Source organism: Scyliorhinus torazame, chromosome 4 (genome assembly GCF_047496885.1).
Source record: "Scyliorhinus torazame isolate Kashiwa2021f chromosome 4, sScyTor2.1, whole genome shotgun sequence".
Classification (NCBI taxonomy): Eukaryota; Metazoa; Chordata; class Chondrichthyes; order Carcharhiniformes; family Scyliorhinidae; genus Scyliorhinus; species Scyliorhinus torazame.
The window spans coordinates 296606371-296622900 of record NC_092710.1 but is presented as its reverse complement, the minus strand read 5'-3'; the positions used below and the strand labels follow the sequence as shown (position 1 = coordinate 296622900).

The 16530-nt window shown below is 45.3% G+C and overlaps 1 protein-coding gene across 3 annotated transcripts in view; it reads right to left on the bottom strand.

Annotated features, from left to right (window-relative positions):
• Window positions 1–16530, bottom strand: part of afg1lb (AFG1 like ATPase b) — a 267168-nt gene that overhangs the window by 131503 nt on the left and 119135 nt on the right. For all 3 annotated transcript variants that reach the window (XM_072499963.1, XM_072499964.1, XM_072499965.1), the window contains one exon: window positions 10562–10661. In XM_072499963.1, the coding sequence (XP_072356064.1) occupies window positions 10562–10661 (100 nt within the window). The remainder of the gene's footprint in view (window positions 1–10561; window positions 10662–16530) is intronic.

Below are 16530 nucleotides of genomic sequence, written 5' to 3'. Positions count from 1 at the left end.
CGAAGGCTCCTAAATCTGATAATGATGCCATCAGTGGAGGGAGAGGCAGAGATTGTGGCAGCCATGGAACCGGAGAAGGCCTTTGACCGAGTAGAGTGGGAGTATCTCTGGGAAGTGTTGAGGAGGTTTGGGTTCGGAAGAGGGTTTATTAGTTGGGTTAAGCTCCTGTACAGAGCCCCGGTGGCGAGTGTGGTCACGAACCGGCGGAGGTCGGAGTATTTCCGGCTGCACCGAGGGACGAGGCAGGGGTGCCCCCTGTCCCCTCTGCTGTTTGCATTAGCAATTGAACCTTTGGCCATGGCGTTAAGGGAGTCGGGGAAATGGAAGGGGATGGTCCGAGAGGGAGAGGAACATCGAGTGTCGCTGTACGCAGACGACTTGTTGCTGTATGTGGCGGATCCAGTGGAGGGGATGGTTGAGGTCATGCAGATCCTAAGGTAGTTTGGAGACTTCTCGGGTTATAAGCTCAATGTGGGAAAGAGTGAGCTCTTTGGGGTGCAGCCGGGGGATCAGGGAAGAGGGATAGACGACCTACCGTTGAGGAAGGCGGAAAGGAGCTTTCGATACTTGGGGATTCAGGTAGCTAGGAACTGGGGGGCACTGCACAAACTTAATTTGACGCGGCTGGTGGAACAGATGGAGGAGGACTTAAAAGGTGGGACATGTTGCCACTCTCGCTGGCGGGCAGGGTACAGTCGATCAAAATGGTGGTTCTACCGTGGTTTCTTTTTGTATTACAATGCCTCCCAATTGTGATTACCAAGGCCTTCTTTAGGAGGGTAAGCAGGAGCATTATGGGATTTGTGTGGGCAAGCAAGACCCCAAGGGTAAGGAGGGGGTTCCTGGAGCGTAACAGAGATAGAGGAGGGTTGGCGTTGCCGAATCTGGGTGGCTACTACTGGGCAGCCAACGTGGCGATGATCCGTAAGTGGGTGATGGAGGGAGAGGGGGCGGCATGGAAGAGGTTGGAGATGGCGTCCTGCAAAAGAACGAGCCTGGGGGCGCTGGTGACGGCACCGCTGCCGCTCTTGCCGACAAGGTACACCACGAGCCCGTTGGTGGCGGCAACGTTAAAGATCTGGGGGCAGTGGAGACGACATAGGGGAGCGATGGGAACCTCGGTGTGGTCCCCAATCAGGGATAACCATCGGTTTGTCCCAGGAAGGATGGACGGGGAGTTTCAGAGCTGGCATCGGGAAGGGATTAGAAGAATGGGGGACCTGTTCATCGACGGGACGTTTGCGAGCTTAGGGGTGCTGGAGGAGAAATTTGGACTACCCCCGGGAAATGCTTTCAGGTATATGCAAGTGAGGGCGTTTGTGAAGCGGCAGGTGAGGAAATTCCCGCTGCTCCCGGCACAGGGGATTCAAGACAGGGTGATTTCGGGCGTATGGGTCGGGGAGGGCAAGGTGTCGGCGATATACCAGGAGATGAAAGAAGAGGGGGAGGCTTTGGTAGAGGAGCTAAAAGGTAAATGGGAAGCGGAGCTAGGGGAGGAGATTGAGGAGGGGCTGTGGGCTGATGCCCTAAGTAGGGTTAATTCCTCTTCCTCGTGTGCCAGGCTTAGCCTGATACAATTTAAGGTTGTTCACAGAGCGCATATGACGGGGGCGAGGCTGAGTAGGTTCTTTGGGGTAGAGGACAGATGTGGGAGGTGCTCAGGAAGTCCGGCGAACCATGTCCATATGTTTTGGTCATGCCCGGCACTGGAGGGGTTCTGGAGGGGAGTTGCGGGAACAGTAAGGCGAAAGAGGCTGGCATTCTGGCCTTTGCGTCCCTAGTAGCCCGGCGAAGGATCTTGTTAATGTGGAAAGAGGTGAAGCCCCCCAGCGTGGAGGCCTGGATAAATGATATGGCAGGGTTTATCAAGTTGGAGAGGATAAAGTTTGCCTTGAGGGGGTCTGCGCAGGGGTTCTACAGGCGGTGGCAACCGTTCCTAGACTATCTCGCGGAGCGTTAGAGGAAGGTCGGACAGCAGCAGCAACCCGGGGGGGGGGGGGGGGGGGGGGGCCTTTCTGGGGGGCATTTGAGCAAGAAAATACATGAACGATCCGGGAAACTGATATGTACGGGAGGAATCCAATGTACAAAGCTCTGTATCATATTGACTTGCCATGTTCATGTCTTGCTATGCGAGCTTTCTTTCTTTTGTGTTACAGGGGGGGGTGGGTTGAAAATTAGCCAAGGTTCCTCCTTGAATGTCCTTCAAACCCCTGCTGCAAAGTACCTGCGTACGAATGTCTGAGAGGATAGGGTTTTTTTCATTCATGGTATTTATAGAAAAATACATAGACATACAGTGCAGAAGGAGGCCATGGTTGCTCAGCTGTTTGGTTGTAAATAAAAGGAATTCTGGTGACAGGGCTTCTGAATTTACCCTATCTAATCCTGTTAGAATTTTACAAGTTTCCATGAGATCCCCTCTCACTCTTCTAAACTTCAACGAATATAATCCTAACCGATTTATTCTCTCCTCATATGGCAGTCACGCCACCCCAGGAATCAGCCTGGTAAATCTTCACTGCACTCTCTCCACAGCAAGAACATCCTTCCTCAGATAAGGACACCAAAACTGCCCACAATACTCCAGGTGTGTCCTCACCAATGCCCGATACAATTGCAGTAAAACATCCCTATTCCTACACTCAAATCCTCTCGCTATGAAGGCCAACATATCATTTGTCTTCTTTACTGCCTGCTGTACCTCCGCGCTTACTTTCAACACTGATGCACAAGGACACCAAGGTTTCGCTGAGTATCCACCTCACTCAATTTACACCCATTCAAATAATAATTTGCCTTCTCATTTTTGCTACCGAAGCAAATAACCTCACATTTATCCACATTATACGGCATCTGCCATGCATATACCCACACATTCAGCCTGCCCAAATCCCACTGAAGTATCTCTGCATCCTCCTCACGCCCAGTTTTGTATCATCTGCAAATTTGGAGATAATACATTTAGTTCCTCGGCCAAATAATTAATATATAATGTGAACAGTTGGGTTCTGGCACAGATCCCTGCGGTATCCCACTAGTCACTGCTGACAATCGGAAAAAGACCCATGGATTTTATGTTTTGCTTCCTGTCTGCTAACAAGCTTTCTATCCATCGCAAGACACTACCCAAGATCCCATGCACTTTAACTTTACATCGTAATCAGCCATGTGAGACGTGGTCGAAAGCCTTCTGAAATTCTAAATAAACCACATCCATTGGGTCTCCCTGGTCAACTCTACTAGTTACATCTTTAAATAATTCTAGTAGATTTGTCAAACATGACTTCCCTTTCGTAAATCCATGCCGACTTTGTCTGATTACGCCACTGCTTTCCAAATGCTGTGCTATGAAATCCTTGATAATGAACTCGAGCAACTTCCCTACTACCGCCGTTAGGCTCACTGGTCTATAGTTCCCTGTTTTCTCTCTACCTCCCTTTGTGAATAGCAGGGTTATATTAGCTACCCTCCAATCTCTAGGAATCATTCCAGAGTCCAAACAATTTTGGTAAACGACCACCAATGGGTCTACTATTTCTAGGGCGACTTCCTTAAGTACTCTGGGATGAAGATTATCAGGCCCTGGAGATTTATCTGCCATCAATCCCATTAATTTCCCCCAAACCATGAGATGGATTCTCCACCATCACCGCTTCACATTTCTGTTCCACCCCACCGGCGGAATGCTCTGTTACACCGGCTGGTCAATGGGGTTTCCCATTGTGGGGCAGCCCCACGCCGTCGGGAAACCCCCGGGCTGCCAGCAAAATGGAGCATCCCGCCGGCGGAGAATCCAGCCCCATTTCTCTGATACTAATTTCCTTCAGCTCCTCACTACAACTTGTGTTACTCAGAACTTCCAGGAAATTATTCATGCCTTCCTTTGTTCCTCAGCCATTTCTTTGTTTTCCATTATGAATTCCCCCATTTCTGACTCAAAGGGGCCTACATTCATTTTTATCAATCTTTTTCCCTCTATAAACCTCTAGAAGCTTTTATTCAGTTTTTGTTCTCCACTAGCTTAATTTCATTTTGTATTTTCCCCTTCTTAATCAATCCCTTGGTCCACCTTTGCTGAATTTGAAACTGTTCCCATTCCTCAGGTCTATTGCTTTCTCTTGCTAATTTATTATCCTCTTCTTTGAATCTAATAAGATCTTTAATTTTCCTTGTAAGCCATGGTTTGGCCACAACTCCCTTTCTACTCTTGCGTCATAAAGGAGTAAACAACTTTTGGAGTTTACCTATTCGTTCCATGAATGCCTGCCATTGTCGGTCCACAGTCCTTCCTTTCAAGCAATGTTTCCCAGTCCATCATAGCCAACTCATGTCTCATACCATCGTAGTTACCTTTATTGAGGTTCAGGAACCTGGTCTCAGAATCAACTACCATAGAATCATTGAATTTACAGTGCAGAAGGAGGCCATTCAGCCCACCGAGTCTGCACCGGTCCTTGAAAAGAGCACCCCTACTTAAGCCCACGCCTCCACCCTATCCCCGTAACCCAGCAACCCCACCCAACCTTTTTTGGACACAAAGGGCAATTTATCATGGCCAATCCACCTAACTTGCACACCTTTGGATTGTGGGAGGAAACCAGAGCACCCGGAGGAAACCCTTGATGCACTAAGCGTCAAGAACCACAAAGACATGTGAGACTTTAATCAAGGCTTTAATACAATACATAGGAAGCTTACCCGACACAAACGACCCCAGACAAAATGGGTCCGGTCTCAGAAGCTGGGTCTTATACTTAACTCCCGGGGGAGTGGCCAAGGCAGAGCTCTCCGTGGCCAGGTCAGGTTACATACAGGTGACCGAACCTCTACAGAGCTACAGTACAATACACAGTACTATACACAGGATTACAGGGCCACGTTACACACAACTATTATATAACTATGTACAATGCTAGGGAAGTACAGTGGTGTATCATCACAACCCACGCAGACACCGAGAGAACGTGCAGGCTCCGCACAGACAGTGACTCAAGCTGGGAATCGAATCTGTGACCCTGGAGCTGTGAAGAAACTGTGCTAACCACTGTGCTACCATGCTGCCCAACTACCTCAGTTTCCATCTTGATAAAGAATTCTAACATATTATGGTCACTCATCTCCAAGGGTTCTTGCATAACTAGATTGTCAACTAATTCTTGCACAATGTCCAGTCCAAGATGGCCTGTACCCTTGTTGGTTCCTCAACGTATTGGTCCAAAATATCAACCAGTATACACTCCAGAAGTTCCTCCTCTATTGCACTGTGACTAATATGACACACCCAATCTATATGCAGTTTAAAGTCACCCAGAATCACAGATATTCCTGTGGATAATTGGCTTGTCATTTGCCAATATCAAGAATAGCATTTGTAGGACCATGTGCCATCATGATCCTCACACGGAGAGAGAAAATAGGTCGGAAAATGAAGAAAATTCTAGCAACTAAATGTTCATAGACATAAGCATTTGCCAACAGCTTCACTAAAACATCGTTGATGCATTACATCTTTCCAATTCTTTAAAATTAATGGTTTAAGTACTATCACATGGTAAAAAAGCAAGCTCTGTCCCAACTGTTGTCCAGTTCATCCTGCCTGAAGTGTGGTTCTGTAGTGTCAGGGCAACAGGATCAGTTGCAATGGTCCACACTGTTAAGCAGCTGGCCAAGATTCACTGTCCATCTCACATGATTAATGGGTATTTGAGGCAACGTACTGAAAAATTAGCAACACTTCTGCAACTGTGTGCTAACAATGAAATCACCATGTTCAAAAAAAGAGACGGTTTAACAAGTTCAAAAAAGGTGAAGGTTTAACAAGACCATGAGCTGGAAGAAGCTGCAGAGTAGAAGGGGCCATGAAAAGTGCTGAGGGGAAAAGAGACTGGAGACTGCACAATGGAATTAAACTTGGCACAAGGGTGGCTGAGACTGGGAACTGATCTGGCTCTGTAACTGCAGCTTTAAATCTAATGTCAGGAAAATCAGAAGATTTAATATTTCTTCTTTGCAATATCACTCTCATATTTCGCTGGGAAGCAAGCTTGTGGGGGCGTGACTGGTTTAATTGAATTGGAGACAAATAAGCCGCAAAAGTCAAACATCAATAAGGAGGGTGTGATGGCAAGTGGTTTGATATGGTGATGAACGGAGAGGCAGCTGAGCTTGAATAGAAATTTACATAAGACCAAATAAGTGGTTTGAAGTTAGCTGCTGTGTTTCAAAAGGGAAGATGTACAATTGAAAGATTGCAAATAGACGAGAGAAAATAGTGTAAGTTTACTTGTAAAATATAGTAGCTATAAAGTAAAAGGAGTTGATCAATTCTGGGAAAATAAACTTTTAAAGGATTATACTAAACAGTTGAAGGGAAAAACTGATTTAAGGAAACTTTGAAGACTGTCTGGTGGCTAATGAGAATTCGAACAGGACAGAGTGTGGATGAAGCCAGACCTGTGAACACCAGTTTTCTGTCACCCTCAGAGAACACACTAAAGCAGGCATTTTCAAAGTGGGGGTTGCGACCCACGGGTGAGTCGCATGCGGGTCTCAGGAGGTCTCGCAGAGCCAGCCATCGCGTCGTTCCCGATCGCAGGAATTCATGTGCAACAGCGGCAGCAGCCGGCTTTTAACAATGACGGCTGCGAGTGGCTTTAGAAATGGCGGCCGTGACCAGCTAACAAAATGCAGGGGCACTGCGCATGCGTTCCCGCTCATCAGTGCGCATGCAGACTGGGAGTGTTGGGACCTGAACCTGGGGTCAAAGTATTTATGATCGCAGCATGGCGGCAGCTGACTGATCACCGATCATGAACAAGTTTATGACCTCGATCTGTTCTGCATCCCTAAACATTGCTCAATGATCTGGAGAGAGTATATATTCCTTTTGGTTTAATCATGGACAGAACTGAATGTTTGGCAAGGGAGATATTGAAAGCCATGGGGAATCATCACATCGTCGCCCTTTGTGTACTGAAGGGTGGCCAAAAGTTTTTTGCTGATCTTTTAGACTACATTAAAGCATAGAATCGAAACAGTGACCAGTCAATCCCAATGACGGTGGACTTCATCGGCTTGAAGAGTTACTGTAATGATCAGTCAACAGGGGCGCTACTCAGAGTTTACGAACTGAGGTACGTGTAGCCATCTGGGATGGCCACGTCCAGGTTACAAAATGGACACTCGCAAAGAATGCTGGGAAAATTGGACAATATTTGTGTATTTTTGGATTGTTTGAATGTGGATAGTTTATTGAGAATAGTTAGAGGTTCCAGTTTTTTATTTTTCTGTAATGCATGTATTAATGTCATAGCACCCATAATGAATGTATTTAAAATGGTTTAGGTAAATGTGTTGCATAGGATAGGACAGTGTAGAGCCATAGGTATGGGTGCCCCGGTTGGTCAGAGGATGAAGACGACGTAGTAGTGTGATCCTTCATGCTTCGCGTTGAGGATCACAAGGAGGGTGTGTAGCCATCTGGGATGGCCACGTCCCGATTACAAAATGGACACTCGCAAAGAATGCAGGGAAAATTGGACAATAGTAAGAAACAAGCAGGTGCAAGCTCTGTCTGTTGATTAAAACCTTAAACTCTCAGACAGGACAGAAACTGCAAAGCAATCTACATACTAATGAGCCATCTCCAGGGACAAAAGGGAAACATTTAGAGACACAATGTTAAGGCAGACACCCCGGCGCCAGAAGAGACTAAAACAAAGCAGACCAACGGTCACCAGGACACGCCCAGCGATCAAGGAACCACCCCTCTATTGGAGGAAGATCGATACGAGTGATTGGGACAAGACCCAATTAATTGAGGCCAAGTTCAAGGCCCGCCCAAAAGCGCGCAAAGCCCTTTTTAGTATAAAAGATATTCCCCAAGGGAGAATCCGCCTCCTTTGGCTCTCAGCGAAGAGAGAGTGGCTCTCAGCGAAGAGAGAGACCAGCCTAGCAGCTCCATCAGACCAAGTAAGTTCCAAGTCAACGCACGCTACAAGATAGACACTCCTCGCTGATACCCAGTAAATAGCTCAACCCAGCAGCCTCAGAATCAAGCAACGGCCATTGTTCCTCTGACTAAGTGGGCACCCGAAGCTAAGTATAAGCCTGAGTAATAGTGGTAGTTTAGTTTGTAGAGTTTATGCATGAGTAGATTTGACTGTGTGTAAATAAATGAGCATTGCTTTTGAACTTACTAACTGGTGTATCGAGTCATTGATCAGTATTCGGTTCTGAACCTTGTGGTGGTGTCGAAAGATACCTGGCGACTCTTGAGCAAACGTAATTAAACAGAGCCAAATTAAGAAACAGCTAAAGTTAGCAACATACAAAATCCACGCTTTCCTGCTCAAGAAATTGTCCTCTCTGGCTGATTCGATTGCTGCTGAAACTTGGATGCTAACTATGTCTTCCCTTGCAGGCATATTTTCAATTCTAAATGAACTGAACCTTAAATTGCAAGGGAAGGATAATGATTGCTTTTGGCACGGTGAAGAAATCGCAGCTTTCCAAAAGTCATTGAAAGTTTGGCAATTGCGAGTGCAAAGTCAAAATTATTACATATTCCCCACATTGCTGCAACGTATCAAATAAACTGTCAATGGACTGGCAAGCCTGACGCCAAATGAAGCTGACTGAACGTCTGCGCCTCAGCTTCGACAGCACATTAAAACAGGGCAAAAGTCAATGAAACTGTCAGCATTCTGGAGTAGCGTCTCCGAGGAGTGTCCGGAGCTGAGTAAAACAAGCATTTTGTTGCTTTTGTCATTCACAATGACCTACATGTGCAAGGTTGGATTTTCCGTCCTCACAAAGATGAAGACGGCAGAAAGGAACCCGGCTGAATCCTGCACCCGATATGTGCATAGTCCTCTCCTCCTGTGTACCTGATTGGAGTGAGATCGTGAAGACCAAGCAGGCTCACCTCTCACATTAAAGGTAAGAGAAAATGGTGGTCACGAAGGTCGGCTGGGTGGGACGCGAAGTTTAGCCAGCCTGGGTCATGAAGGTTGACCGGCATGGGTCCCGAAGGTTGGCCAGTTGCTAAAAATTGGTCCCCTGAAAAAAAGTTTGAAAAACACTGCCCTAAAGCAGCAGGGCTTTGCGTAGTAAAGTTACTGGAATTTTATAGAGTAGAAAATCTGTAAGGACTGCTGCCATCGAAAGGGGGTTGAGTTCGGAGTTCATTTAAGCCAAAATCCTTTGGAAATGGTTTGAAAGTAACCGTGTTCTTCCATTTTTAAGTGTGATTATCTTCTTCTTTCATTATTTTAATAAATGTTTAACATAAAATTATCACAATTGGGCTGAGAGTTACTTATCTTGTTTTCAGAAAATCTCATGATACTCAAATTACAAAATTGTTCTGGCAGCTGCTCCAAGTTTCTCTTTGGGATTTGGGTGGCCTGGTACTTACCATAGCTGTGCCATAACAACAATAAATCGTGTACACTTTTAAAAATGTCATGAAAATCCACTGTCCAGTGCAGCCAATATACGCACACCTGATTTAATATCTTAAATACGCAGCCGCCTTTGGGGCTGGATTATGCTGATACACCTACAAGCCATTAAGACCATAGTGAAGACCAGAACTGATCGTCTATCACTGCCTATTCCATCACAGGTGCACGTACTCCAATAATTAGGGCAGGTAAGGATACCCAGAAATGAACCTCGAGTTAACTTACTCTTAAATTTCAATGTCCATAAATTGAGGCATGTTGCCAAAGTTTAGCCAACCTCGGTGAACAAGTTTCAGAAGGTTTATATGTGGGAAGAACTCTTGGCAGTTCTTGAATGTTATTCATCGTGCAAGTCTGCCTGGGGTACTCTCAACAGACGTGGAATAGTTTGCTGTTCAACAGAACAGAAAATATTTTTGAGTACAATAAAGCTTGATGAGAACTTAACCCGATTTAGTTTTTTTTCTCTCTCTCCATTCAATAGAAATGCATCTAAATATGAAGTTTCTCTCAATGCAGAGGTGGAAAAACTCATTTCAAATTGGTTGAGTATACAAAAATAATGATCCAAATGCAAACTTGAAAAGACAAAGAATTGGAAAAGGTAGCAAATATAAATGCCTCTAAGGCAACAAGCTAAACACAATCATGTGACAATATTTGCGAAGGGTAGGGGAGGAAAAACAAAATAAAGACTCAAGTTAATTTTTCCTTTCTCCTTCAAATAATAGGAGTTGCTCAGTTTATTCTCTAGCTGTCATGGTCTCCAAACACCATTTTCAGCGAGCAAATGGAATATTTGCTCCCAACCTCCACAAATGCAGCTTTAAAATCAATGACAGGCGTGAGCCGAGTGGAACTCTCCCTCCAATTTTTCCTCTCATGCTCCCCAATTCACCTTTGACAAGCAGCTCCTCAACATTCAGCATCCCCGCTCTTCATTAAATCGCAAGATTGCAACACAGCAGCATGATGGAATCAAACCTATGCTGAATGTAGTTGTTAATGTGTGCGTCAACGCTCAACCACAGTGATACTCTACTGTCAAAGATTAACATAATTGTATTTGAACAATTTTGTATTGGTGTTACCTTCAGGTGGTCTGTTGGACGTGGCGACAACAACAACACCATTGTGGAATAGATTTTCAAAAAGCTGCTTCAGTATCATGGCATCAGCAATATCTGTGACCTTACGAAACAGAAATAAAGCTATAATCTAGTGTAGTGTGATCTTGGTTCACTTCACATGTAAGTGGATATGAAGCATCTCAGCATCAAATGTAACAGGATAAATGTTATTTATCTTTTTATTACTGAATTACTTATTTCATAAAGGATGCTCAAATGGTGCTATCTACAATTGGAAGATCAAAAACAAAACCTGTTGAATCACTTATAAAGGGAACCAGTAATTAACAGAGCAAATAGAAATTATGTCTTATAAAGGTAAATGCGGCGACATGGGCTATCTAAATCGTGCGTGTTAAATTATGAGTAAACACGAGGGCGGCGTGTGACGCAGTGGTTAGCACTGGGATTGCCGTGCTGAGGACCCGGGGTCGAATCCCGGCCCTGGGTCAGTGTCCATGTGGAGTTTGCATATTCTCCCCGTGTCTGCGTGGGTTTCACCCCCACAACCCAAAGATGTGCTGATTAGATGGATTGGCCATGCTAAAATTTCCCCTTAATTGGAAAAGAAAAAAAATAATTGGCTACTCTAAATTTTTTTAAAAACAATGAATAAACACAGCTGATCATGGTGGGATCGAGCTACAAACTACTTAGTTGACTGGATGGACTGAGTATATCGCCAGAAAAATGGTTCATTGCTCCCATGAACGTAACACGGTGTACAGTAAATGAAAATAGCCATGTTGTCCATAGTTATTAAAAAAACTTCAAGTAACTTGTGTTAAAACAATTAGAACATTGAAAATTCTCCAAAATTAGTCAAATACAAAAATTACAAAATATTTGTACTTCTGAAGTAGAATACCATTTTTTTAAATCATGACTCCTCAGGTATTCTATTTATACAGAACTAATTTGTTGGATTTTTAATACAAATACTTCATTTTCTCCATGATTAATACAGCTTTTCCAACTGCAGAACAGGAGAAACCATGGAGCGACACAATCTGAGAGAATGTTAATGTGTGTGAAATACCAGCATAACAACTAGCTCATTATAACTTCAATTTGAAATCATTCAACTTGTAAATGAACAGGACGCATGTTGGGAAACAGTTTGTTCTGCTTTGCCTTCTATCGCTTCTGAACACAAAAATTAAAAACAGAAAATGCTGAAAAAACTCAGCAGGTCTAGCAGCATCAGTGGAGAGAGAAAGACTTTTCATCTGCCAGCAGCTGCACTGGTGAGGCACAGGTTTTATAATGGGAAATGAGTGAATGGCCGAGGCATTGAACAGGTATTTTGTGTCGAAAGAGAAAATGCTGGAAAATCTCAGCAAGTCTGGCAGCATCTGTAGGGAGAGAAAAGAGCTAACGTTTCGAGTCCGATGACTCTTTGTCAAAGCAGGTATTTTGTGTCGGTCTTCTCAGTGAAGACATAAATAACATGGCAATAATTGATGGCAAGGAGGCTATGGCAGGTGAGGACCTAAGAATGATCATTATCACTTAAGGAGGAAGTGTTGGGCAAACTAATGGGGCTAAAGGTAGACAAATCTCCTGGCCCTGATGGAATGCATCCCAGGGTACTAAAGAGATGGCGGGGGAAATAGCAAATGCGCTCATGGTAATTTACCAAACTTCCCTGGACTCTGGGGTGGTTCTGACAAATAGGAAAACAGAATAGTGACGCCACTGTTTAAAAAAGGAGGTAGACAAAGCGTGGGTAACTATAGGCCAGTTAGCTTAACTTCTGTAGTGGGAAAAATGCTTGAATCTATCATCAAGGAACAAATAGCGAGGCATCTGGGTAGAAATTGACCCATTGGGCAGATGCATTATGGATTCACGAAAGGTAGGTCATGTTAAACTAATTTAATTGAATTCTTGTTCGAGGACATTACGAGCATGGTGGACAATGGGGAACTGGTGGATGTGGTGTATCTGGATTTCCAGAAGGCATTCGACAAGCTGCCTCACAAAAGGCTGCTGCATAAGATAAAGGTGCATGGCATTATGGGTAATGTATTAGCATGGATAGAGGATTGGTTAACTAACAGAAAGCAAAGAGCGGGAATAAATGGGTGTTTTTCAGGTTAGCCAGCAGTGGCAAGTGGTGTGCCTCAGGGATCAATGTTGGGACCACAATTGTTTACAATATACATAGATGATTTGGAGCTGGGGACCAACTGTAATGAGTCAAAGTTCGCATATGACACTAAGATGAGTGGCAGAACAAAGTGTACAGAGGACACAAAGTCTGCAGAGGGATATTTGAATTTGTTTTGTCACCTGTACCGAGGTACAGTGAAAAGTATTGTTCTTTGTACAGTCCAGATACCACATACATAACATAAATACACAATGTAAATACATGGGCACAGGCAAAGGGTGAGCATATAGAGTGTAGTACTACTCAGTGGAGAAGATGCGTGAAGAGATCAGATCAGTCCATAAGAGAGTCATTCAGGAGTCTGGTAACAGTGGCGCAGGAGCTGTTTTTGAACCTGTTAATGCATGTTCAGACTTTTGTATCTCCTGCCTGATGGAAGAAGTTGGAAGAGTGAATGAGCCGGGTGCGCGGGGTCTTTGATTATGCTGCCCGCTTTCCCAAGACAGCGGGTAGGTGTAGACAGAGTCAATGGATGGGAGGCGGGTTCATGTGATGGACTGGGCTGTGGTCACAACTCTGAAGTTTCTTATGATTTTGGTCCAAGCAGTTGTCGTACAAGGCTGTGATGCAGCAAGATAGGATGCTTTCGATGGTGCATCTCAAAACCATTGATGCAGCCAGGGTGTGTACGATACTTTGCTTCCTGAAGTCAATGACCAGCTCCTTAGTTTTGCTGACATTGAGGGAGAGATTGTTGTCGTTACACCACTCCACTCAGTTCTCTAGCTCATCGTTGTTCAAGATCCGACCCACTACTGTCGTGTCATCAGCAAACTTGTAAATGGAGTTGGAGCCAGATATTGCCAACACAGTCAAGTGTGTATAGGGAGTATAGTAGGAGGCTAAGTACGCAGCCTTGCAGGGCCCCAGTATTGAGGACTATCGTAGAGGAGGTGTTGTTGTTTATCCTTACTGATTGTGGTCTATGGGTCAGGAATATGAGGATCCCGTTGCAGAGGGAGGAGCCAAATCCTAGGTTTTGGAGCTTGGCTGGGATTATGGTGTTGAAGGCAGAGCTGTAGTCAATTAATAAAGAGTCTGACGTAGGAGTCCTTGTTGTCGAGTTGCTCCAGGGATGAGGGTAGGGTCAGGGAGATGGCGTCTACTGTGGACTGGTTGGCATTGCAGTGGATCAAGGCAGTCTGGAAGTATGGAATTGATGCATCTCATGACCAACCTCTCGAAGCACTTGATAATGATCGATGTCAAGGCCATCGAATGGTAGCCGTTGCCTGGTTCTTCTTTGGCACCGGCCTGATGGTGGTTTCTTGAAGCAGGTGGGAAATTTGGAATGGAGGGAGAGGTTCAAGATGCCAGTGAATACATCTGCCAGTTGGTCCACGCAGGATCGGAGTGCACGATCAGGGACCCCGTCAGGATCCGTTGCCTTCTGAAGGTTCACTTTCAAAAAGGCCAATCTGACTTCAGAAACTGTGACGGTAGATATGGGTATGTCCGATGCTGCTGGGGCAGTTGACAACAGTTATAGATAGTTTTTTTAAAAAATATTTTTCTTGGTATTTTCCAATTTTTACAGAGTAACAGCTCAAGTGTATCTGGTATTTACAAATAAAGTCATTTCTTATTTACAATGATTTTTACATGAGGTCCCCCCTTCTACCTCCCCCCCCCCCCCCCCCCTCCCCCACCACCACCATCCCCTCCTCCCCCCCTTTCCTTCGTTGGTAGCTTAATTTCACTATTAGTGTTGCCATCTACCCTTGGCGTCACATACTGCGTTCAAATTCTTTGTTATGGTTTTTCGTTTTTATTGTTGGGAGGGGGGGGGCTGTGTGGCCCCTTCTCTTCTCCTTTCCCCCATGCTTTACCCTGTGGTTCCCTTCTCTCCCCCATCCCCCACCCCCGCTTCTGCCCCATTCCCTTGTGTGCATCTTCCGTCCTCTCTTCTCCCCCCCCCTTCCTGGTCAATATTAGCCTCAAACAGCTCTTGATTAATAGCCCCCCCATGTTTGTGGAAGCCCTCATCTGTCCCTCGGATGGTGTACTTGATCTTCTTCAAGTGGAGAAATTCTGACAGGTCTACCAGCCACTATAAAATCAGGAGGTCCCGGCCACTGGCATATACGCGGTTTCTCCAGTTGCTTACATCACCATTGTGCACCCTGAAGCCTCTTCCCGCTCCCTCCCACAAATTATCTGCTCTCTTCGCTCCTTACTCACATCCCCCCCCCCCCCACCTCCTCCCACTCACTGCCTGCTCCCTTTGCCGTTTACTTATGCCTCCCCTTCTGCCCTTCGCCACTTCCTTTGCTAATCCTGCCCCTGCTTCCTCCCGCTGCCCCCACTCCTCCCTGTGTTTCTCCTTTCCATTCCCCATCGTCTGCTCCAGAAGTGAACCAGCAGAAAAGGAAGAGGTGAAGGGCTGTGGGAGGGAGCAGGGTATGTGAGAAAGTAGGGAGGATCACCAGAAGGGTGGGGTGGGGTTGGGGGGGGGGGGGGGGGGGGGGGCACCACAAGTGTGTTGAGCTTTCTTTGCTGTGTTTGCTCATTTCAATGCAGGCGGCTGCCTGGGATGTCACTGTCAGGGACATGCATCTGCGGGTGAGCAGGACATGCTCCCTGCAGTGTTGCAGCACAAATAAATGCAGCTGAGTCTGTGACGTTCCCACCTACTTTTCAAACTGTGGAATGGAAACCATTTGGTCCTGGGGACGTCATTCATTCGCATCATTATTTACTTCATTACACTTACATCAATTTTGTTGAGACCCTATCCCTGATTCCTGAAGCTGCTGAAAAATGAAAAAATGAAATGAAAATCACTTATTGTCACAAGTAGGCTTCAAATGAAGTTACTGTGAAAAGCCCCTAGTCGCCACATTCCGGCGCCTGTTCGGGGAAAGTTTCTGGCATATTAGTCTCTTCCTCTCCTATAAATATTGATGAGAAATAATACGCCAACAGGCCACTATTTCCTCAATTTCATTGGCAATATCATCAATATCGGTTGTCAAGGAGCTAACACTGACCACGGTCATTTTCACAATATCAGTCTAAAAAATTGGATGCTTTTTATATCACTTGCAAGTTTACTCCCATATTCGGACGTGTAGATGAGGGTGATGCAGTTGATATAGTTTATACGGATCTTAGCAAAGCCTTTGACAAGGTCTCATCATGGGAGACTTTTAAAGAAGGTAAAAGCACATGGGATCCAGGATAACTTGGCAAGTTGCATCCAAAACTGGTTTAGTCCTAGGACAGGGGGTGGTGGTAGAAGGCCGTTTGTGTGACTGGAGGCTGGTGTACAGTGGCATACCACAGGGATCGGTGCGAGGTCCCTTATTGTTCATGATATATATTTAAATGATACAGATGAGAATGTGGGGGCCGGGGGGAGAAGATGATAAGTAAGTTTGCTGATAACACGAACTTAACCCTGAAAAGTGTGAAATGATGCACTTTGGAAGGCGTAACAAGATAAGGGAGAACCCAATGTATGGCAGGACACTAGGAACTTCAGAGGAACACAGGGATCTTGGGGTGTTTGTCCACAGATCCCTGAAGGCAGCAGGACAGGATAATAGGGTATTTAAGGGGTCATACAGGATACTAGCCTTTATCAACGGATAGATTATAAGAGGTTATGTTGGAGCTGTACAAAACTTTGGTTAGGCCATAGCTGAGGTACTGTGTGCAGTTCTGGTCACCGCACTATGGAAGGATACGATTGCATTGAAGACAGTGCAGAGGAGATTCACCGTGGTGTTCCCCGAGATGGAGCATTTGAGCT